The 24,173-nt window shown below is 37.1% G+C and overlaps 3 protein-coding genes and 1 pseudogene across 3 annotated transcripts; 1 reads left to right on the forward strand and 3 right to left on the reverse strand.

The window, feature by feature from the left end:
- Positions 1–1,797: 1,797 nt before the first annotated feature.
- Positions 1,798–7,519, forward strand: LOC137715159 (GBF-interacting protein 1-like). The gene is made up of 9 exons (XM_068454395.1): positions 1,798–2,107; positions 3,492–3,535; positions 3,712–3,817; positions 3,956–4,088; positions 4,240–4,814; positions 5,272–5,539; positions 5,793–6,084; positions 6,186–6,647; positions 6,801–7,519. The coding sequence occupies exons 1-9, from the start codon at positions 1,939–1,941 to the stop codon at positions 7,077–7,079; spliced, it is 2,328 nt and encodes a 775-aa protein (XP_068310496.1). The 5' UTR covers positions 1,798–1,938; the 3' UTR covers positions 7,080–7,519.
- A 2,200-nt stretch (positions 7,520–9,719) lies between these two features.
- LOC137715601 (syntaxin-121-like) lies at positions 9,720–12,090 on the reverse strand (annotated as a pseudogene).
- Positions 12,091–12,867: 777 nt separating this feature from the next.
- On the reverse strand, positions 12,868–14,686 carry LOC137715457 (mediator of RNA polymerase II transcription subunit 15a-like). Its single transcript, XM_068454796.1, has 4 exons — positions 14,638–14,686; positions 14,356–14,528; positions 13,290–13,401; positions 12,868–13,139 (listed from the first exon to the last, which is right to left on the reverse strand). Exons 2-4 carry the CDS (start codon positions 14,463–14,465, stop codon positions 13,026–13,028), a joined length of 336 nt encoding a protein of 111 aa, XP_068310897.1. The 5' UTR covers positions 14,466–14,528; positions 14,638–14,686; the 3' UTR covers positions 12,868–13,025.
- Positions 14,687–18,649: 3,963 nt separating this feature from the next.
- LOC137715458 (uncharacterized) lies at positions 18,650–22,083 on the reverse strand. The gene is made up of 9 exons (XM_068454797.1): positions 21,952–22,083; positions 21,648–21,768; positions 20,796–20,907; positions 20,572–20,659; positions 20,281–20,395; positions 19,828–19,939; positions 19,527–19,663; positions 19,102–19,213; positions 18,650–18,946 (listed from the first exon to the last, which is right to left on the reverse strand). The coding sequence occupies exons 2-9, from the start codon at positions 21,761–21,763 to the stop codon at positions 18,833–18,835; spliced, it is 906 nt and encodes a 301-aa protein (XP_068310898.1). The 5' UTR covers positions 21,764–21,768; positions 21,952–22,083; the 3' UTR covers positions 18,650–18,832.
- Between the last annotated feature and the right edge of the window lie 2,090 nt (positions 22,084–24,173).

Here is a 24,173-nt window from a genome sequence, read left to right on the forward strand (position 1 = left end):
ATAATTGAATTTGCACCAGAATGCATAAACATGATTATTTTTGTTCGCTGTAATAAAACGTCATTTGCATCATATATATATATATGTTAATTGAGTATGAAAAATACAATAAGTACAGTAATTGAGTAGATAAATTAAGCAAATTTTCTATTATAATTGTTCACACGAGCATAGATAATTGTGACCTCCATTAGTCATTCCATATATTCATAATTTCATACCAATGAACTGTTGTGAGTTTTCACGCACATTACAGCATGTGAATATATGTTGTTGACAAAATTCAATGCATGAATTAATTGTCATTTATATTGAATTCAGGCTGTACAACAGAAAGCAGAATATTCAAAATCATTTGAAATTCTCATATGTTTTAGTATAGACTCCATAAAAGCATTTTACTAGCTTAAGTTATCCACTCACACCCGGACAACTATGATACAATAATTTTTCACGAGATTCATATCATTCAACCGTCATGAGTTAAAACGGATAACGTAATAAGTTTTTAAGATAATTCAACCCCTTAACTAGTAATTCGTTTATATCAAATCTAGAATGCACAAGAAAAACATAAACATAAAAATCCAAGAATGTCATAAAAATTCTAGGGGAAACTTGATATAAGTCCAATTTTTTGAGCCAATAGTAAGAACAGTCCAGTTTATTAAAATAAGTCCAATTTGTTATATTTAATTATTTAATTATCAATAGTTATATGTTCAATGATAAGATTTATTATAAAAATCAAATTTCTTCCCAATTATCTCTTTTTATTTATCTTTTTGTTATTTCTCGTTTTTCCTCCTACTTTAAACCCCATTTATAGATTTTATTTTTAATTTTTATAATCAACCTATATCACAGGTTAATTATATTTATCTACCTATATGACAGATTCTTTTTTTATAATCAACCTGTCACAAATTAATGTGTCTTACTTGTAGGTATGTTATGTTTTTTCTACATTTTAATTAGGTTTCATATCTCACGTATAGGTATTATATACATTCATATATTTGTTACTTGAGTTAGGGTAGAATGTTTTGTAGATAAATTTATGCTAGTATATTAGTATTTTTGTTGTAAGATATTAAATATATTCTTTTGGAGTTGGAAAATGCATAATATTAGAAGATTTTAATTGATTTTTAATATTTTTAGAAAATATAAAATGAGTATAAAAGAAATAAAAACATATAATTAGATAACTGGACTCACTCCTAAAAACACTCTACATTTTTGGACCTAGATCTAAAAGCCCCAAAATTCTAATATCTAGAATTAGGGCTAGGGACCCTACCTCTACAAGTAAATCTCCCACATTAAACTGGGTCTATTTTCCTCACTACCTTTCCCAAAACTTCAAGAAAATTTTCAAAGTACTAAAAACACAACTTAATAAATTACGTATAATAATATAATCAATGAAATTTTTTTTCAACCAATTATATTATTAAACTTAATGAATCGTATGGCATTTCCCGCACACTGAAATCTCTACAAAATCCCAATGACACCTCAATCCTTAGTCAAAAAGTAAACGCGCACACATATGTCTCTTTCTCTCTCATCCAGTCATGCCCTTTCTTTCCTGTCACTTTCTCTCTCTATGTCCTTACCCTTTTTGCCCTTTTCCTTTCTTTCCCAGCAAAACAACACACAAATCCAAATCCGTATCTCCCAAGGTTCTCCTTGTACAAGCCGAAGCCCCACAATAAATTTCCCAAGTCCTTCCCACACCAATATATTTTTTATTTTCGATTTTATTATAAGTACCTCCTCCTCCTATTATTTGAGCTGCCTCTCTCTCTTCTCTCACACCAAACCAAAGTCTCTCTCTCAATACACCAAAATACACCCAATAAAACACTCTCTCTCTCTCTCTCTCTCTCTCTCTCCCCTCTCTCTCCTCTCTCTCTCTCGGCTAAACAGAACATGAGCGGCGGTGGGGAGACTAGGGTTTCAATCCCAGACAATGTAAAGCTCACGATCCAGAACATAAGGGATATGACCGGGAAGCAGCATAGCGACGATGAAATCTACGCCGTGCTCAGGGAGTGCTCTATGGATCCCAACGAGACCGCGCAAAAGCTCCTGTATTTAGGTAAAGGGGGCTATTTTTCGGCATGGGTTTTGTGTTTACATTAGGTTTTATGCCGATGGGTTTCTGGGTTCTGTGTTTTTGGCGCTGATTTTTATTGGGTTTGTTTTGTTTTTGTCCTGTGATCGATGGGTTCTTCTGGGTTTTGATTTTTCTTTAATGGGTTCGTCTCTGTTTTCGGAGAACATCGAAGATACAAATAGAAAATTGAAAAATAATTTCTTCAAATTTATGAAGGGGAAGAGCGTTTACAAAGTCGAAAAGAAGCTTCCTTTGTTGTTTTTCTTTTTGGTTCTGTTTGGCTGCTGAGGAACTGGGGGGGGGGGGGGGTGGGTGGGAGTGTGTATAAAGTTTGTGTTTTTATGCTAGTTTGTGCAACTGAAGATTTGAAATTGACCCTAGAAATGTAAAAACATGTAATTTAGCTTTCCCCTTTACAAGGATTGGTAAAATTTAATGAGAATCGTACTAGCTATGTTATTTTGTTTGCAGAATGTTTATTTTTCAAGAAAATTGTTGTCAAGGTGCAAGATAACTTTTTGTTATGTCTATGTTTTTGCATTGATCATTAGGAATGTTCTAATAATGCTGGGGCCTTTTTTTTTGGCTCATCTGAATGCTCCTGTCATTCTGGTTCTCATGCGTTTGAATTCATTAATTGGTTTATTTTGTATCTTAATCTTGCATAGTAGTTGTGTGAAGTATAGATTTTCGAGTAAGATGTGGTATTATTTGTCACATAATTCACCTCGGTTTTGATAGGACATTTTTATCGGTGAACTCATATCTGTGATAGTAAATTGGTTACTATGTCAATATTACACATGTTTCCTGAAATAATTTTGTGGTGACAAGTTACTACATAACTGAGACCTTTGTTATATGATTACTAGTTTGCATTTAAATCATCCTTTTGTTTGGTGTAAGCGATTGAAATATATGGGATTCATGATTAGCTTGGGCCACATAAATCTTTAGGGAATTTGACATGGTATCTACATGTATGAGTTGGATTGCTCCTTTAGTTATCTTATGGCATATTGTCCGAGTCGGATTGCTCCTTTAGTTGTCTTACTGCATATTTATATCTTTAGGGAAGTTGACTTGGTATCTACATGTATGAGTTGGGTTGCTCCTTTAGTTGTCTTACTGCATATTGTCTGAGTCGGATTGCTCCTTTGGTTGTCTTACTGCAGATTGCCTGAGTAGGATCATTCCTTTAGTTGTCTTACTGTCTACAGATTGCCTTGTCAGTCTCTACTTGTGTCCTTCCTCATCATTGTTTTGTAGACGTTGTCATGCATAACACTCGTGCTTCACACACAAGACACCGACCGAATGTTACTTTTAACTCCTGAACTAATTAGCATATTGTTTGTGTTGGCAGATACCTTTCATGAGGTCAAAAGCAGAAAAGATCGGAGAAAGGAGGTAAATATCTTGTGTTCTTCTATGAGGATATATACATCCAGTTATGCATGCTTATTTGTTAATGCTGTTTTAGCATAGTAAAGGTTATTATGTTTCTATCGTCTTTTCATTTGTGCGCACATGCACCATCTTAAGCTAGCTAGGCTGGTTTATAGTAAGAGCTGTTACTGTTACAGAACTCGAAGGGCAGAGCATCTGAAGATTCTAAAATGCCACCAGGCACACAGAAGCGAGTGTCTAGGGGTGGTGGCCAAGGGAATTATTCTTCCAACTTTTCTTCTGGTAAACTTTTGCTCTGTTTAACACGTATATATTTTCTGTGTAATATCTTGCTATCTAGATTTTGTGATGATATTGTTGTTGATATGGATTTCTGCTTTATCTTTGATGTAACTTCTTGTTTTACAAATGAACTTTCAGATGCCTGTGGTGGGAGGAATTATTCTGCTCGGAGGGAAAATGGGGCCAATAACTTTGCAGATAGAGGTCCCATGTCCTCTCCTGTTAAGCCAGTTCAGAAAACAAAAAATACTGCTGCAGCTCCAGGCACAAAGTAAGCTTTTCTCAATTTTGTATACTACGCTTTTTTAATCTTTGAGGAATTCTTTTGTGTCCTAACCATAACCTTAATCCTACTGCATGCTTGAGAAGAATATTAGGTCTAATTTTTCCTCTTAATTTATGATATATATTTCTCTATACAGAGCTTCAACTGGCGCACCGAATGGGCTAAAGAACCTACCAAATGGGAACTCTACTCATGGTGGCTCCCCCAAATCCCCTATGGTTGTTGACAACAATGTTCGTGAAGGATTTGCAGCTATAGTTGCAAAGAAGTCAGGGGCTGCAGCACCTTGTCCTGCTGTGGGAGCATCTACACCTACCTTTGGTTCACTGGATGATGAAAAGTTTGTGTCAATACCTAACCAGCTTCCAGTTTCTGCCATACTAGACTCTGCTTCAACCGTTCCCTCTGCTTCAGATCCTGCTATGTCAAATCATACTCAAGGATCCAAAAATGGTTCTGGTAATGCTGTTGGTTTGGAGTTGTCCAAGAGTGAAAAAACCACCCCAAGCTCTGTTAATTCTGTGCAAATTGGAAAGACTTCAATTGATTCCAAGGTGGCTGAAAACAATGGGGATATTAAGCCTTCACAACCCAATTTACCATCAAATCATGGTGTTTCCATGGCCCTGATGCCTTATAATAGTGATACACAGTCGCAAATGCCTTCTAATGGTGATAAACAGTTGCAAAATCCTTCTTTTCCTGCCAAAGGTATTTTAACATGTTAGTCAGCTGATTTTGTCTTGATGCTCTCACATGTGCTGCATTCATTGAAAGTCATTCATCATGTATGCCCTACCAATGCTTGCATAAGGCCCCAGACACTCTCGATTGGTTTTTTGGCCCCCTCTATCTATAGCATCAATTTACTTTGGACCGAAGGAAATTTTTTTCAGACTTGAGAGTTTTCCTTCTTTCCCCCTCACTTTTGTTAGTCAATCATAATTAGTATCCTTGCATGTGCTGTGTCGGCAATTTCTTTATCAGCAGGTTTATCATGTGTTATTGCTATCCTTGTGTGTGCGCGCGCTCAGTATATGTTGTCACAATTATTGCTATGCTCGTTATGTTTATTATTTGTTTGGTATCCTTATTGGAATTTGGTGCTTAGCATCTTTCATTACTTTTGTTAGCAGGTTTGTTCACGTATCTTATGTTTCTTAAACAGTGGACTTACCGGAGGTTGCAACAAATGCCGTTGAAGCTACTCCTCAACTGCCTCGTGACTTGAGAATCTCAGTTGCAAAACATGTTACTTTCCCAAATCATATCCAAGTGCCTGAAGCTTTGAAAAATGTATTGACCTTTGGAAGTATCGATGCTCCTTTTGGAGTGAGAGTAGACTCTGATAAGGGTACTGGTGGCGATAATTTCTCAATGGGTGCTGTTGAGTCTTCCCAGGATACTGATGATACTGCTAAAGAACCTTCTCTTAGGTTGGTGATTTTTGCTTCTGTATATGTCTGTTTTGGCTTGTTTGATATATGATTTATGTGCTTTTCTCTTCTGCTTAATGATAATTGATAAGATAACATAAGTTCGACTTTTTATCTAAATATTTTGATCATGGTTTATCTTCCATAGCATAAATTATTTATATTTAGTATTTACCTATAACAGGACCCTTTCTAAGCTGTGGAATTATTTTCTTAAATTTTTTTACTCATCTGGCTGTGTTTTTCGATGCAGCAATGATATTGTATCCTCTCATGTTCAAGGAGATTACTCTGAAAATCCAGTGTCTTTAGCTAATGTGCTTGAAAAATTACCACCATTGGATAATGTATCAAGTACAAACTCAAAAGTTGATCTGCCGAAGCAGGAATTGCAGTTGCCACCAGAAGGTTACCAGAACCCAACTGCTTTAAATGCCCCGAGCTATAATCTGGGTATCTTTCCGTCGATTTTGGGGAGCCAGCTTTTACAGGCGGAAGGACACAATAATCCGGCGCATGAAACACCCCGCCTTCCGAGCTTTGTTGTAAGTAACGACTAAGAGTAAATTTGTACTTGAAGTGCAACTTTCCAGTTCCTTTTGTTGTTGTTATTGTATGTTTCTGATCTGTCTAATTCATATTGTAGGGTGGCAATCCTACCACTGTGCCTAGCCCGAACTCAACTCCACCACCACTGCCAAGCGCGGCAGCTGTCTCTCAGCAGTCCATTCCTATGTACAGGCAGACTTATCCCCCTAATTTCTACCCATATGGCCACTATCTCCCTCCATATTATATGCCACCTATGCAGCAGTTCTTAAGTCACAACGGTGGCTTTGCTCAGCCTTCAACTGGGAATGTATATCTACCACAGCCGTCACCACCAGGGGCAGCTGCTTCTGGGGTTAAGTATTCTCTTTCGCATCTCAAGCCTGGTACCAATGCTGGACATCCGACTCAATACAGTTTTCAATCTGGTGGTCCATTTATCACCACCGCTGGCGGTTATGCTTCGGGCCCAACAGTTACATCTGGAAACTCGGTTGGTAATGAGGATCGTGGAGCATCTCAACTGAAGGAAAATCATGTCTACACAACTGGACAGCCGGTTGGTCTCTGATTCCATCTTTATTTGAAGTTTTTAATTTCCTTGCATGCTAACAAAGCTTGAATGAATCTATGTGGGGTGTTGTCTGTATGAATTATATTGGACCAATCATCATATTACTTATTCCCCCGTCCTCTCTTAATGTTTTCGCAGACAGAAGGCTCAGCTGTTTGGATACCTGCTCCAGGACAAGATATGTCCGGCTTGCAGATGAGTTCCATGTACAACCTTACTCAGGGGCCTCGCCTCACTTTCTCACCTATGCAGGCTGGTCACGGTGGCATGCCTGGGATGTATCCACCGGGGCAAACAATTACTTCTCCGACATTTCTGCAACAACAGTCTCCAGCTGTTGCGGGAGCTGCTGAAACGATAGGGCCCCAGTCCGCTCCTTATCACCACGCTCAGCATACGCAGACAAACTGGAATTAGGTACCTTTACATTTGGCAAACAATTCATCTTCCGAGGATCAAGTTAAACTGGGTATATCTGACAAGTGGCATGTTTTGAGTGTATATATGAAATGCTGCCCAGAAATTTTTGGAATATCATCATGACCATCTGAAGTTGAAAGAAGATAGGTTTCATCGTCTTTTTCGTCTTTCTCGTCTTTTTCTTAGCCTTTTTTTGTTTTTTTGTTTTCAATTTTAATTCAAAAAGTAAAATTTGATGGGAAAATTCGAGTCTTTAGCTTGTGGAACTTAGTAAATGTTGTAGGGAAAACTGAGGATGATAGAGTTTAGAGTTGGGTGGGATGTACCCATTTTTCCTTTCTGATTGTCTCACCTGTATATTATTATGATAGCGAGAAAATGTCGAATTATACGATTGTAATTGGTATATTGAGAATTGGCTTCTCTGTTTACTTTCATCTTACAATCGTCTTTCGCTTTACAACGTCGAATTTTCGTGAGTGAATACCTAAGTAAATCTGAAAAGTGTGATTAGTTTCTTGTAACTCAATTAGCAATGGTTATGTGTGGAATGTCATTCCGGACTTTTGATTCCACCGGTTTTGGTAAACACAAGAGTGACGTGAAATATGAATGACTCCCATTCCCCTTGTGTAAATGTGCCCTCTGAAACTAGAGAATGTCCCTTTTCTCCACGGAGTCCGATTCTCTTCCTCTCAAATTCTCTCCCCTTGAGTTCCCTCCCTCCTCTCTTTTGTTTTTTCTCTATAAAGAAGTTAACACAAGATGTTAAATAGTAACCGTTTAATTAGGAAGAGATTGAAAGGAATAAAATCTTACTCCCTTCACCATTCCCCAACCCCGGCGGGTCCATCTCTTTCATAATTATACAGTCCCTTGTATTTTCTTTAACCTGGTTAGAAAAAATGTTTCAAAAATGTTTGAAGTGGTTCTTGCAAGAAGCATTTTATGTACTTTTTCTAAGGTTGACTTGCATTTTTACTTAGGATTGGTTTAAAATGTATTTTCTTTAAAAGTGTTTTAAGTCATTTAAAAACACGTTTACGAATGAGTTATTGTTCAATGATCCACCAAGTCCAACCACATGACGCCCTTATTGAAAGTCTCTCATTCCTTGTGCAAAAAATTTCAATCCTCCACACACACTAACCATCTAAATGTCCTTCCATTTGAGTCTTGTGACCGGAAAAGTCTGCACATTACACAGCCGTGGCGGCCGCTTTGCTGTGGAGGCGCTGAAAAAGTACCAAGGAAGCAGATGAGGTGTAAGCCTCTGTTAACCTCATTTCTTTTGGCACATTAACGACGTATCGTTTGGAATGCATTTCTCCCCTACACATTTTATTATTAGAACCGTTCAATTTTTCTATATTTGTTTAAATCATATTTACGAAAGTTCATTAGAACTGAAATCATTTAACCATCAAAATGCATCAAATGAATGAAGGTTTATCATAGATGACTAAATGATCTTCGATTCTAATGATGTTGTTTTTTTTTTTTTTTTGGTTAAGGATGATCTTCAAATGAAAATAAGGAAATAAACAATTCCAATTATAAAATTTGTACAACAAAGATACGTTATTTAAAGGAAAGAATATAAATATTAAGAAGTGGATGCAAATATTATCATTAAAAAAATAAGTAAGAGAGAGAGACAAGAATACAAAAATGGCTTTGAAACGTCACCAATGAATGTCACAAGAGGCTTTTTTTAACGGAAAAACTAACGAAAGTTAACAGAGGAGACACATTAACCACGAGCTGGTGATCCAATGGTAAATGATAGATTGCGAGGCTTCCTTCAAACTAAAAATTGGAGGTCTTGGGGTTCGAAACTCACTGCTGGTGTGGAAGCCAAGCTTGTGGCCAGAGGGAGGCTGAAATGCCTCTATGAGTCTTCCCGGCCATTAGAAATGATGGATAACCGTGACATACCTCCAGTTGTCATTTAAAAAAAAAAAAAGAAGAAAAAAAAACAGAGGAGGCACATTGGCACCAAAGTTTGGTTGATAAATTGAACTTTTTTAAGCACCAAATATACACATGATCTTTTATCATGTGGTATTTGAGCGAATTTCACTTTGGCACAATAGTGAAAAGGATAACACTTGTGTTCCACTTTGGAGGAACTTGTCTCGTCGCTTATAAACGTATGTTAACTATACAAACTTTAAAATCGCAATCATTCATATTGTTTATTATTTAAATCATACATACAAAAAAATCATTCAATTTGAATATCGTCTAGCCATCCGTGCATGTCAAATCAATCCACATTTTTAGTAACAAGTAGTATCCTCACGACAAGTCGGTTATTTGTTTTATGCAATGAATTGTTACAGATCTTTAAATTGAATGATTTTTGCAGATATGATTTTTAGATGATGATAAAAATTATTAACTATTTCTAAGTTGATACGGTAAATATATATTAATTATAAATGGAGAAATAAGCAAGTTCCCCATGGAGGACACAAGCATTATCCTAGTGAAAATAGATGCCTAAATATTGATAAAATTTTATAAGATCTTAGAACACAAAAAATAAAAATTTCACTAGAACTTTCACTCTAATTATACAAAACTTAAGTTTGCAATTCAATTGAAAAAATAAAAATAAAATTAACGTCTCAACTAATAGTGGTCTCTTCTCTTATGTCTTAACCTATGGTGGTGTTTATTGTTCCATGGCTTCACCTTGACAATGTAAATCAACGCAATCAGCAGCAACAACATAATCGTAACGCAATCCACTTGCGGACGTTTTCCCGGTAAGACTCGACGCCTCTCAGCTTCTTCTTCCCGTTGTTCACACCTCTCAGCTCCATTGCAGGTGTCTTTCTCTGTTTGGGTTCATCGCTCTCGTTTCGTAGCTGCTCGCCCTGGGATTCAACCAACAAAGCCATGTCCAAATACACCTGGTGCAGCTCCTGCAAGTTCTTCTTTATGTATTTTACGGCGTCGTGCCGCTCTTGGAACTCTTTGAACGTGTCCAGGTCCTGAGCCGTGGCCAGGACTTGGCTCCTCATCTCTCTTGCTCCTGGGTCGCCTTCTGCAGAAAGGTTTCCCCCTCTCCTGCATGAATGCATGAAAAATCATTAATTAAGCCACAAATAATAGTTGTGAGTGTGAGTGACAAATTTGAATAATGCTAATTGGACAACAAAATTGACCACTTTCTCTTATAGAGTTAGAGGTGATTCATATCAAAATACAGAAAAATATTATTCGACAACTTTCTTAAAACATATGTTGAAAATTCAGCCATTATTTGAATTTAACACACACATATTAAACAGTTAACGCTAGCGAGACCGCCATTTTGAACCACATGATGTGGTTCTTTAAATCATAGTCTTATTTTATTACCACATCATGTAGTTTACAAAACGTAATTTAAAAGATGAACTCCCTAGCATTTTTCATTTAAACATTTAATTTATTATTTATTATTATAAGCACTATAAAGGCCAAATTTTATTCATGAAGCTTGTGGGGAGACTTTAATTTAAGTCGAAAATTTTAGTTGCTAGACTAGCATTAATCGAAAAATTTCTAGTTTTACGTAATTATGATGGGGTTTTAAAATAAAGGATTTGCCCTTACCGGTAGAGATGAGGCTGTCTAGGGTTTTCAGCCGAGACAATGTAGTACATACACTGTACCGCCTCGCGATACTCGGATGAGATCTTCTGCCTCATAGCATTGTAGCTGTTCATGGAGGCCACGAGCTTCTCTCGGAGGCAGTTGATAGCAGAGTTCCGAGTCTGGTCCATTACCGAACCGAGTCTGCAATCTGGCAAGCTATGGTTAGAGCGGTGGAGGGCATCGAGTTGGAGCTTGAGGACTTTAGCCGTCTCCAGAGCGATATAGAAGTATTCATCCATGCGAGATCGGAGGCCCTTGCCGACGTTGGAATTTAGGAGCACCATCTTGCTCTGCTCGTGAGAGGCTTTAAGGTTGACTTGGAGCCGCCGTTGAGCATGTAGTTAGGCTATCTCCAACAGAATGAGGGTCAAAGGGTTTCTTTTAGCCCTATAATCTTGCAATAAATTATATTTTAAAGAACAGTGACAGACGATAATTTATACCATCTTCAACCAAAAGGGTTAAAGGATCATAGGCCAAACATAGGAGAAAATTTTCATTATGACTGAAACATGGGTGATACACCACATGATTTTATGTAAGTGATGGGAAATTTTATTTTTTAAGTTATTACCTTTCTAATACACAAATTCCACCGTTTGTATAGTGACACGTAGTGTACCACCTTATGTGCCCGTCACACTGAAAAATATCTCCAAACATAGCCCCTTGACAAAAAACCATCTCCAACCGAGGGGGCTAAAGAACCATAGGCCAAACATAATTTATTATTTTAATTGAATTAATATGGTTAATTAAATTAAATTACCATATTAAAATAAGGTTTTCAGACATATTTTGAGTGTCACTTGTCGTCAAATGAATAAGCCTCCAGATTTCTTATCTTTATATAATCTCAATAATTTTTTTATAGGATTTCGAGTGACATGTGTTGCTAAATATTAGAATTTCGGACAATATGATTTCAACTTAGGTATTTATAGGAAAAAAAAAATTAGAATTTTTTTTTTTAAATTTCCAAAAAATAAAAATATTCAAATTTCAATGGTAACCTGACAGCAACTAGTCATTGCTAGCTGGCGCCATACTAACGCCATTCAAGTGGGCTGAGCTGGAGGGTTGGAAAAATGTCAAGCTTGACATTATGACGCTGGAGGGCTGGCTGGCTAGAAATGGCCAGCTCACTGGCCTGATTTGGGGGTTTTGGTTTGGTGAGGCCCATAAGCCTTTTGATCTAGTCCTTGGTTGGAGACGGTTTTGTGCCATTCCGAGTTATTTTTACCCCTATGGACCTTTGACCGGGTCCATTAGAGATGGCCTTAGTGGACTCTACATTGGCAAAGAACTTGTTGAGGCTAACTCTATCACCGCGGGTGGTGGACTCGGCAGACGCCATCTCGATCATGTGGTCGTCGTTTGGCTGATGCATGCTTGCTTGCTCAAGACAGAGAAGAACGAGAGAGAGGGACATGGATTTTGGTTTGAGAAAAGGAGTGGCGGTTAATATATATAGAGAGATGTAACAAAATAGTTTCTTGGAAGTGAAGGCAAAGGACATGTTGCTTATTTCCTCTTCTCAAAACAATTATATGCATGTTTCCTCCTCTCAAAATATAGGAAAGTGTTTACTAGGCATTTCTTATTCTCTCGTACATTTATGTTTGATTCTGATTTTTGATATTGAAATTTCTACCGAATTTGAAGGAATTTGGACTAAGTCATAATTTGTTATAGCGAGTCAACTATAATTTGATATCAAATTAATCATTTATAATAGTCAAACTTAAAGAGCTTTTACTGACAAGTGAGTGAAAAAATTTACTAGCATGGTGGTTACTGTTTATATATATGTTACCATACAAGAGAAGAGAATCACGAACCAAAGCAAATTGACTATTTATGTACCATGGTTGTGGTTAAAATGCAAATTAGAAGGATTATATCCATAGTTGCTCGAAGGATCTCAAAAGCAAATTGAAGAAAGCGAGATGCAAGAAAAAAACGAAGATAACACATTTAAAAGCAAAACCAGTCGCACATAATTAAGAAATGAGTTTTACATGGTTGATAAATCGATGAGCAGAAGAAGAAGAATTACCAGTAAATGTTGTACATCAACTCCTTCGGGTTTTCAATGACCAAAGTTTAATGGATATTTTCTAAATGAGGTCAATGAGGCAGAATAGTGATGGATATTACAAACATCTGTTTCTTGCTACTATATATGTAATCTTTGAGCTTCTGAAACTCTGAAACCTGAAGGTTTTTTTTATTTTATACATAGTTGCATTTTCTAGGGGACCATTTTTGAAAAATGGGTACCTACGAAAGTCAAGGAAGGACGCGATGGCGCTTCAGGTTGGAGGGGGGTGTCGCGGACACTGCGTTCTGAGACTTGGTCTCCATGGTGAGCATCTTGAGAGAAATTTTCCGTAGGTAATCAGACTGGAAAAAAGAGATTTCACACACAACTTTGATTACAACGCTATCGAGTATCCACAATACGTACCAATGAAGTTGAAAAATAAACATAGACATATGCAATATTGGAATGTAACACAATGGAGATTTGAACTCCACAAATTCTGGAAGTACCTGGCTTGAGGCAGCAACATATATCTTTTCCTCAAACCTTACAGCAATGTTCTCGAGTGCACGTAATCCCTCCTCCCCCTCGAAGGGAAGGTACCTCTTCAACGTTTCCGTTCTTTGTATGCAATTGATACACTAAGTTAGCGACCATGAATAAGGAATGCAGGCAGATTACTCAGGTAAAATCACAGCGAATAAAGGACTGACCACATTGTCCAAAACCAAAAATATAGGGAAATAAGCACAAATGGAACTCGCTACAAATTTCTAATAGAAAACAGAACTGGGCTACTCTAATTAAACAGACTATAAGCAATATATATACGGAACATGGTTTAGTATTTATGATGCATGGACACGGACTTGGGATACGACATGACACGGGGATGCGTCTAATTAACAAGAAGAATTGTCATTTGAACACAAGGAAATACAATACGACACCAAATAAGACACGACAGGACACGGGGATACGAGGGGATTGTCCATGCATCCTACTTTTATTCTATTTCCTGCGTCTCTTAAAGTTCTATTTCTGCATATTTTCAATGTGTAAGAGGGTTAAATATTTCAGCTAAAAAGAATTAAAAAGATATTCCAGCAGTAAATATTTTTCTCCCCTCAATGAAGTCCATGATTTCTAGACTTTATTTTTCTCATACGTCTTGGGAATAATTCCGTGTGATACAGATCTGGCTGTAATTGACAATTAAATAAGCTACTGACCATGATTAACAAAAAAAAAAAAAAAAAAAAAAAGTTAAATCCAAGTGAACAAAGGACTCGACTAAAGAAACATGTACAAATGTAAATTGCAAATTTCTAATAAAAATAGAAGGAGGGGACACAAAGCAGACAATAAACCTTAAAATACAATATATAACAAGCTTTGGAACCCCTTGTATTGTATTTGCAATACTCCAGTGTCTCTCCAAGTTTCTTTTTCGATTAAAACCTTATAACCGATTTTGTTTATATATACTTCCAAAAACCTACTTAAGGATTCAATTCAGCGAAAAAGCAGTACACAGATGATCAATATTCACTCTCTTTTGCAAACAATACTTACATCTTGTGAACAATTCTGCGTCGTGAATCTTGCTGCAAATGGCTTCTCCAATCACCTGCCTCCATTGAAGGTTCTCCACCTTGAGCAGGTCTCTGGTTATTGAGATCCATCAAAACTGACCAACCACACACACCAGCAGACTTGGAAACAAAATTGAACTGGAAAACCCAAATCTAAGAAAATAACAAGTCAACTTATTAATCAACCTGAGAAGTGGATTGATTGGATATTAAGAAAATAATCTAATACACATAAATGTGAAAGGGAAGTTGGTTTTCTTACCTTGATCAAGAGATGATGTGATAAAGATTACTTAGAGGATAAGAGTAGCTTTAAAGGACCAAAGGGGACAAAAAGGTTGACTCAAAGAAAACTTCAGGTGCACAAAAAAGAAAGTGGGATGCGAATCAATCTTTTTTGTTTTTTGTTTTTTTTGGGTTGGTGGATGGTGACTCACATTTTTATTTTATTTTTCACAATGCTCTGTGGATCACACATTTGTGGAATGGACAATTCAAATTTCCTTCTCTATCTTTTAATTATATTGGAAGGTTTCGAAGCTGAATACAACAGTCATATTCGTCATGCAACCCATCCATACAACCGGACTAACTCTAGTGGCTAAATTTCACTATTCTCAATTTCAAATTGTATGGAGTTGTTTAAACTACACTTGTATATATACCAATGAAAACTACATTTGGCAGAAGCTTACAGCTCATTCATTCGCGTATCATTTGTTGGAATTGAAAATTTTGAGTATTCAAATTCACTACCAGCAAGTAATCTTGAACATGTTGAGAAATTCTAGACACTATCTTTCGCTTGCCATCAACAAGGAAGGGAGGCACCTACAATAAAATACTATCATGCTCAAATTAGTGTTTGTTCAGGATGCTTATTGTAAAATATAGAGTGATGTCATAACTCTCTATCTGACAAGCTCCAAGGCTCTAAACATCCCCTTGATACATTAAATTTTGTTCCTACCACTTAGGGGTGGGCATAAAAACCGTCAAACCGCAAAACCGCATCGAACCGTAAGAAAAAAAATCGAAAAAAACCGTGTTGACCGGAAAAGTCAACTTTGAGTGAAAAACCGAACCGAACCGTTCAAACCGGTTCCGGTTCCGGTTTCGAATGACCAAGAACCGGCCGAACCGAACCAAACCGTTTTATTAATAATAAATAAATAAATTATATATACACACACATGTCATGGTATAATAGGTTGAAAAATAGGTTGAAAAATTGTGTACAGGAGCTGTTGCTTCTTGCTTGCTTTCTGAAGTCTGAAAACTTGCAATTTGTTTCATCATTTTTTTGTTTGTTGACTGATTGACCAGTGCATATGTATTTTAGTTGTCTCTTTTTGTTGACTTGATGCCACTACCAAAGACATTTGCATTAAAAAAGATGTGTTGTATGCAACTTTATGTAATCAGTTTTAGAAGATGTATTTGAATGCATAATGATTTGGTGTTCAAATAATTTATTATTAGGAACCGTAAACCGGCAAGAACCGAATCGAAACCGGTGTAGACCGAACCGTAATGTTCTAGTCATAAATTTAAGTGGAACCGCACCGAATCGAACCGTTAATATATTTCGGTTCCGGTTCCAATTTAGGGATGGAACCGCACCGAACCGCACCGTGCCCACCCCTACTACCACTTACTTACAAGCCTCTAAACATGATCACTGAAAGCAATGGCTAAGGAGTTTCAAGCATTGCAATCCATAGGAACTTGGTATCTTGTGCCATCTTCACCAAATCAGAATCTGGTAGGATGTAAATGGATCTTTCGTATTAAAAGGAAACCAGATGGCGTGGATAGATACTAAGCTCGATTAGTAGCAAAATGATTTCATCAACAAGAGGGTATTGACTTTCAAGAGACTTTTAGTCCAGTTGCAAAACTTGTAACTATCAGAATACTTTTAACTTTGGCAGTGCAGTTTGATTGGTTTTTGAATTAGTTGGACATCAGTAATGCATTCTTGCATGGTACACTCAAGGATAAGGTTTTCGTGCAACAACCCCCTGGTTTTATTGAGAAATCGAAGCCCTCTCATGTGTGCAAGCTAAACAAATCTCTGTATAGCCTAAAGCATGCCCCCAGGGTTTGGTATGATAAGTTGTTTCAAACTTTGATCTCTCTGGGTTTTCACAATTCTCAATCTGATTGCTCTTTGTTTGTTACCTTTGAGCCTACTTTTGTCATTGTACTAGTATATGTCGATGACATACTAGTCACTGGACCCAGTGCTCGAGTCTGCAAGGCTTTCATTCAAAAGCTCAGTCAACTTTTTCCAGTCAAAGACTTAGGCCCTTTACATTATTTCCTGGGTTTGGAGGTACACAGAAATTTAGAAGGCATTTTTCTATCTCAACACAAGTATGCAATGGATCTACTTCTCAAGAAAAACATGGATAGAAGTAAACCCTGCACTGCACCTCTTGGTACTCAAAAGCTCGATCATAGTGGAACACTACTGTCAAATCCACATGATATAGATCAATTGTTGGGCCATTGCAATATTTGACTTGGACTCGACATGACCTTTCATTTGTTGTTAATTAACTTCGTTAGTTTCTTCACTGTCCTAGAGATACTCATTTCAATCTGTTAAGAGAGTATTAAGGTTTCTCAAAGGGACTGTTGTTGAAGGATTTTGGTTCAAGAAAAGTTCACTCAATCTCACTGCCTTCTCGGATGCTAATTGGGCAGGATGTGTGTTTGATCGACACTCCACTAGTGGCTACTGTGTTTATCTTGGTAGTAATTTGATTAGCTAGAGTGCAAAGAAGCAAAACATTGTTGTTCGTTCCTCCACTGAAGTTGAATATCGCTCTTTAGCTCACATATCTGCTGAGGTCACTTGGATTTGTACGATTTTCAAGGATATAGGTTTTCCACTATCCAAAGTTTCAATTCTTTGGTGTGACAATGTGTTTGCAGTTTCCCTTGCATCCAATCTAGTATTCCATGCTCGCACTAAGCACGTGGAAATTGACTATCACTATATCAGGGAACTTGTCTTAGCCTATCTTCTCCAAGTTCAGTTTGTTCCCAGTCACCATCAAATTGCAAATATTCACACCAAGTCTTTGTCAAAAGCTCGATTTCAGTTTCTTAGGTCCAACCTTTCACTTGGCTCTCCTCCATTCAACTTGAGGAGGTGTAAAGACACATCATCCTTAGTACAGCCAACAGTGCCAACTAGACTACAAGTCACCAACACAGTCAACAATTACTTTGAAGAAGTTTGTTTATTGTAACTGTTTTGTAACTAATCATAGATTAAGATTAATTAGTTACATTAGTTGGTAACTAATCTTTATTAACTTTTGTGTATAAATACCCCAATGTAATCAGTTTTTAATCAATTAGAAATACTTTTCTATTGAGGCCCACTTTCCTTCTATTTTCCATGTTTCATATTCCATGAAAGTGTTTGATCATGCTCCTTTATTCTAACTTCACTCCCTCAAATTAAGAAGTGACTCATTACTTGGGCCACAAATTTTTGCACCCACCACACTGATTTATAATATAATCTTTTGGTTAATTAAATCTAAAGCTGTACTTAATTAGTCTCTTCTGCCTGATCTCTCTCTTCCCTCAAACACCAAAAATGGGCTAAAAAAGCTTCTTCTTTCGGTTGAGTTTAGACAACGGTTGTGGTATCCTCTCTCTCTCTCTCTCGAACACACAAAAATGGTTTTGTAAGCCTGCTGCTTGGTGCTCAGTCTATAGACAACAGTTGTACTACCCTCTACTTCTGATTCTACACTTTATTCGTCGGTAGCTATGGATTTTGACGTCGGTAAGCTTTGCTTCGGCCGATGCTTGCTCAAACTGTCTTGTGACTTTTGCAGGTTTAGCAATGTGTAAACAAACTGGTTTGAAAATGCTTTTAAAATGACTGAAAGCACATTGATGAGAGCGTTTTTGGAAATCAATCCTTAGTAAAAATGCAAGAGAATCCTGAAAAAGCTCTAGAAGTGCTATGTGATTCTTGCAGGAAGCACATAACTTCCTTGCAAATGCTCATAAAACCCGGATCCAAATTAAACAAACATAAGGTAGCCCCTTAGCAGTATCAACACAAGACTTGAGCAATGATTTGTTCTTCTCAATTATTAGAATCAAATACTTGTTTTCTCAAATATTAATCAGAAATACACATACGGTAACGGTTTCACAAAAAGGACACTAAACAGACAAGAAAAAGGCATTAAGACACACCAAAAATTTGATTTTAGACTACAGTAGATAGACATCATGGAAATAAAAATACGATGTTACTTAATGAATTAGGCATCGATTTGTATACATCGAAGTCTCCTTACTTAAAGGCATCAAATATTGAAGGTTTTTGAAACTCGGAAATGTGAAGTTTTATTCATTTATTTCATACATAGTTGCAATTTCTAGGGGACCGTTTCTTTTAAAATGGGTACATACGGAAGTCAGGCAAAGACACGACGCCGTTTCAGGTTCAAGTTGGGTGTTGGGGACGCTGCGGTCTGAGACTTGTTCTCCATGGTGTGCAACTTGAGAGAAATTTTCTGTAGATAATCCGACTGGAAAAAGCGATCCATACACAACTTAAGTTACAACGCTATCCAGTATCCACATTACAAATAAAGTTGATAAATAAGCATCTATGTAAGTAATAACATTTGCAGTATTGCAAGGCAACACAAATAGGTTTGGATTCCAAGAGTTCTGGAAGTACCTGGCTGAGGGCAACAGTGTAGATTTTTTCCTCAAACCTTACAGCAATCCTCTCGAGTTCATGTAGTCCCTCCTCACCAGCAAAGGGAAGGTGCCTCCTCAACACTTCCGTTCTTCATATGCAATACATTCAATACTTTAATGATCATGATCAAGGAATGGAGGCAGAGTTCTCAACAAACAAAAGTTAAAATCACATGAATAAAGGACTAAACCTAATTAAGGAATGGAACTCGTTACAAATTTCTAATAAATACAGAACTGGGGTACTCTAAACAGACAAGAAGCACTATACATAACAAGTTTTAGTACCAGTTTTATTTTATTTTACTTCCAGTACGTGTCTCTCGAAATTTTAGATTTATTAAAAAGTTTATAACCAGTTCTGTTTCTGCATGATTTCTAGACTTTCTTTTTCTAACTTACATCTTGGCAATAATTCTGTGTCGTGAATCTGGCTGTAATTGGCTCCTCCAATTGCTTGTGACCATTAAAGTTTCTCCACCTTGAGGCTTGTTTTCCATGGCGAGCATCTTCATAGAAATTTTCTGAAGATAATCCGACTGATAAAAAAGATCCACACAACCTAGATTAGAATCCATCCCCGTACGTATATATGCACAATACAAAAAACTTGGAAAAATAACATTTATGTAAGAAAAACTACATAGGCAATATGTAATGCACCATGAAAAATCATATTTAACCCCAAGAGTTAGGGAAGAACCTGGCTTGAGGCAGCAACATACATCTTTTCCTCAAACCTTGCAGCAATCTTCTCGAGTTCACGTAATCCCTCCTCCCCATTGAAGGGAAGGTGCCTCTTTAATGTTTCCATTCTGTATATGCAAATGAGCAATATATTCAATAAGTTACTGACCATGATGAACAAACAAAGTTAAATCACGCTGAACAAAGGACTCGACCCAAATTGTTCCAAACGAAAATATTGGAAAATATGTACAAATATAACTAGTTACATATTTCCAGTAAAAAATAAAACTGGGGAAGATGATGTATCTGACAATAAGCAATATATATAACACGATTTGGTACCTCTTGTATTGTACTTTCATTGCCCAAACAAAAGACTATTGTATTTTCAGTATCTCTCCAAGGAGTACAAAGAATTAATATTCGAAGATTTCCAGATTCTCTTTCTTCTTCTAATGATACTTACATCTTAGCAACAATTCTGTGTCGTGAATCTAGCTGCACTTGGCTCCTCCAATCACCTGTCTCCATTGAAGGTTCTCCACCTTCAGGAGGTCTCTGATATATGCCATCCATCAAAACTGACCAACCAAACACATACATTGGACTTGAAAAAAAAAAAAAAAAAATTGAATTGGAGAAACCAAATCTAAGAAAAGAAGGAGTGAACTATAAATTAACCTTAGAATTGGATTAACCGAGTATTCAGAAAAGAATCTAATGCATATAAACTTGAAACAAAAGTCGGTGTTCATACCTGGATTAAGAGTTATGTGGGAGACTGCGATCTGAGATTTGGTCTCCATGGTGAGCATCTTGATAGAAATTTTCCGTAAATAATCTGTCTGGAAAAAGAGATCCCCACATAATCTAGATTACAACTCTATCGAGTATCCACAATACAAATAAACTTGAAAATAAAACATTTATGTCAGTAATGACAACATAAAAAGATTTGAACTCCAAGGGTTCTTGAAGTACCTGACTTGAGGCACCAACATACATATTTTCCTCAAACGTTACAGCAATCCTCTCGATTTCACGTAATCCCTCCGGACCATCAAAGGGAACGTGCCTTTTCATCGTTTCAATTCTTTGTATGCAAAACATTCAATAAGTCACAGACTAAAAGTGTAGGTAAATACGCACGAATGGAACTCGTTACAAATTTCTAATACAAAACAGAATTGGGGTACTCTAGAACAACAAGCAGTATACACAACACGGTTTAGTACCACTTTTTATTCTCTTTCCAGACTTCATGAACGAGAGTTAAATATTTCAGCTAAAAAGGAGTAACAAGGATAGTCTGTCCGTAATTTCTAGACGCTGTATTTCTAACATACTGCGTCCCAGCTTTAAACCTTGTGAGGTGTATTCAATTGAGATTTTGAGGGATTTTAATTCTTTTAATGAATCTAGCAGTCTTCAATTAGGAATTTAAGTCATTCTCTGAAATTCAACGTGTATTCAATCAGAATTTTAGGATAATTTATTAAAATCCTTAGAAATCCGGTGTATTCAATTAGAATTTTAAAAAAATTTATAACATTCCAAATGTATACATTTAGAATTTGATTTTAAATAATTTGAAAAAATTGAGGAATTAAAGGGAATTTGAGAGATTTTGTAGTGTATTTTAAGCATTTATAAATCTTACCTCTCTCCAAGAGATTTTGAGGGAATTGAATCAAAATTTTACATGAAATCTCTACAAATCAATTAAACTCCATAAAAATCTATGGATTTATAAATCCATTAAAATCACTTTAATTCCCAATTGAATACACTGTATAGTTTGGATTAGTAATATCACTTGTAATAAAAACATACATCTTTGCGACAATTTTATGTCGTGACTCTGACTGTAATTGCGTCCTCCAATCATCACCTGCCTCCATTGGAAGTTCCCCAGCTTGAGGAGGTCTGGTCTGAATATTGGTATTCATCAAAACTGAACAACCAGACACAACCATCAGAATTAAAAAAATAAAATTGAATTGGAATAAATATGTTTTAAGAAGATAAAAAAATGGGAAATTATCACGATTGTTAAGAAAAGAAGTCAACCATAAATCTACTTGAGAACTGGATTAGTTGGGAAGTAAGCAAAAAGTCAATATAAACATGTTCTTACCTTGATCCAGATGATCGAGAGCGATTACTTTGAGGATAAGAGCTGCAGACCAGAAGGAAAGAAAGTTGCGAATAACAAAATTAGGCCAAAGGGGACAAAAATGGCTGACTCAACTTTCGAAGTGGCTTAACCTTTTTCTCGTGATTACATAATTTACATTTCTGTCCTTTAGCTTCTTGACTCTATCTTTTTTTTTTTTTTTTAACGATATTATCGAGGAGGAAGAGTGCGTTTAGTCTTACAATGGGCTAAGCAATAATGTGATTATGATTCAAATTCGCCTTTGACGATAGTTGAATTTAAGACCTTTCACTCACAAATGAAGATGAGGTATATCACTAGACCATAGTAATAAGTGGTTATTTTCTTGACTCTACTTTAATTCCAATTATTATTTTTATGTCATTCACTTCAAGTCGATTTGCTACTGAAAATTTAGAAAAATAATTAAAATTTGTGACCAACATAAAATTATGGGTAAATTATACTTTCATACCTCTCAGGTTTGAGGTCTATTTCAATTCCTTACAACATCTTCAAAACATTTCAATTTCATACCTTAAGTGCTGTTTTATTTCAAAATAATACATCCGTTACATTTTCCATCCATTGATCCGTTAAGTGCTGACATGGCTGCCAACGTGGCACACCACGTGGCAAAAATAATAATTTTTTAATTAAAAAAAAACCACCTGAATCTTAAAAAAAAAAACCGAAACCTAGCTCCCCGCAACCCCCCACCCTTGCAACACAAACCCAAAAACCTTAAATCCTCTCCCCCCTCCCCCGACCCACATCCCTCTCCTTCACTTTCTTCACCTCCCCTCCCATCAAGAAACCCAGCAAACCCCCACCTTCCCCGAGCCCTTTCTCTTCTTCACCCCCACCCACCCTTAGCAAACCTAACTCCATCCAGACCACCACCAACCAAGCACCAAAAAAATTCAAAATTTGAAGGACAAAATTAAATGCATACCTCATTGTCAGTGCCGACCGACTTGTCGACGAGCATGGCACGGATGAGGGAAGGAGAAGAGGGTGGGTGTTGCAGATGAGAGGAGGGTGGGGGTCGAGTTCTAGGCGAGGTGGGTCACCTGGGTCAGGATCTGGGTTCTGGGCGAGGTCGGACGCAGGGAGTTAGGTCGCCGGGGAGGGGGGGAGGGAAGCAGGCTGAGGTTTCTGGGGGGGGGGGGGAAGGAGGGTAAGGTCGCGAGGTGGGGAAGGAAGTAGGGTGAGGTAGCGGGGGGGGGGGGGGAGACGTCGAGGTGGGTCACGCCGTAGGGGGTGCGGGCGAAATGAGGGTCGGGGTTCTGGCTCAGGTGGGTCGTCGGGAGGAAGGGGGAAGATGAGCTGGGCGGGTGTGGGTAAGGGTTATGGGTTTGTGGGGGTTGGTTGCGGGAAGATGGGATGGGGGTCTATTTCAATTTTTTTTTCTTTTTTTTTGAGAAAATTTAGGTTTTTAAAAAAAAATTTAAAAAATATTTTTATTTTCCACGTGGCAGACATTTGGCAGCCAAGTCAGTATTTAACATATCAATAGATGGAAAATGTAACGGAGGTATTATTTTGATATAAAATAGTACTTAAGGTATGAAAGTGAAATGTTTTAAAGATGTTGTAAGGAATTGAAATAGACCTCAAACTTGAGGTACGAAAGTGTAATTTACCCTAAAATTATAGTTACCATGTTAATTTATAATAATTATAACAAAAAATTAATGTGAAATGACTAATATATTCTTAAAATGTGGTTTTCAATTAAAATGAAAATTAGGATAATCTCCCCTACACCTCCAAGCCTGTCTCCTTCACCAAAAATAGAGATTAGTTCCGCTACTCTTCTCCAGCATTGTCATCTTTCTGCTCTTCTTGCTCAGTCAAGTCTACATCACCACACTCTGGCACTTGACCCTCGTGGTCTTTGTGCTCGAGCTCGTCTACGGGATTTCCACTATGAAGAAGAGCTATGTGCTGCTCAAGGGGAGGGTTGGGGATGGTGTTCGTGCTCGTTTTCGGGCACTTAACTATGTGTGGGGTTATTGCCAATGACACGATAATCCTTGCATCGTGGCACGCCAAAACATGATTGTTAGCCATGACATGACAAGTGTCGCGAATTGTCGGTAGAATGCATGTCATGACACGCCAACCATTTTGTCGACAATTCACGAGGCATGTTATGACGTGCCACGATGCAAGGGTTAGCATGTCAAGACGAGTCA

Source organism: Pyrus communis, chromosome 14 (assembly GCF_963583255.1).
Source record: "Pyrus communis chromosome 14, drPyrComm1.1, whole genome shotgun sequence".
In the NCBI taxonomy this organism is placed as follows: Eukaryota; Viridiplantae; Streptophyta; class Magnoliopsida; order Rosales; family Rosaceae; genus Pyrus; species Pyrus communis.

What these genes read in the sequence shown, in the direction of transcription:
- LOC137715159 (XM_068454395.1), top strand. Translation starts at nt 1,939, where the DNA reads ATGAGCGGCGGTGGGGAGACTAGGGTTTCAATCCCAGACAATGTAAAG. An exon ending in GCAAAAGCTCCTGTATTTAG is followed by an intron (nt 2,108 to 3,491) that starts GTAAAGGGGGCT and finishes TTGTGTTGGCAG; the next exon opens with ATACCTTTCATGAGGTCAAA. An exon ending in GCTAAAGAACCTTCTCTTAG is followed by an intron (nt 5,540 to 5,792) that starts GTTGGTGATTTT and finishes TTTTCGATGCAG; the next exon opens with CAATGATATTGTATCCTCTC.
- LOC137715457 (XM_068454796.1), bottom strand. Translation starts at nt 14,465, where the DNA reads ATGGATCTCAATAACCAGAGACCTGCTCAAGGTGGAGAACCTTCAATG. An exon ending in CGCAGAATTGTTCACAAGAT is followed by an intron (nt 13,402 to 14,355) that starts GTAAGTATTGTT and finishes TTGCATACAAAG; the next exon opens with AACGGAAACGTTGAAGAGGT. An exon ending in ATGTTGCTGCCTCAAGCCAG is followed by an intron (nt 13,140 to 13,289) that starts GTACTTCCAGAA and finishes TCTTTTTTCCAG; the next exon opens with TCTGATTACCTACGGAAAAT.
- LOC137715458 (XM_068454797.1), bottom strand. Translation starts at nt 21,763, where the DNA reads ATGAATACCAATATTCAGACCAGACCTCCTCAAGCTGGGGAACTTCCA. An exon ending in CATAAAATTGTCGCAAAGAT is followed by an intron (nt 20,908 to 21,647) that starts GTATGTTTTTAT and finishes TTGCATACAAAG; the next exon opens with AATTGAAACGATGAAAAGGC. An exon ending in ATGTTGCTGCCTCAAGCCAG is followed by an intron (nt 19,664 to 19,827) that starts GTTCTTCCCTAA and finishes CTTTTTTATCAG; the next exon opens with TCGGATTATCTTCAGAAAAT.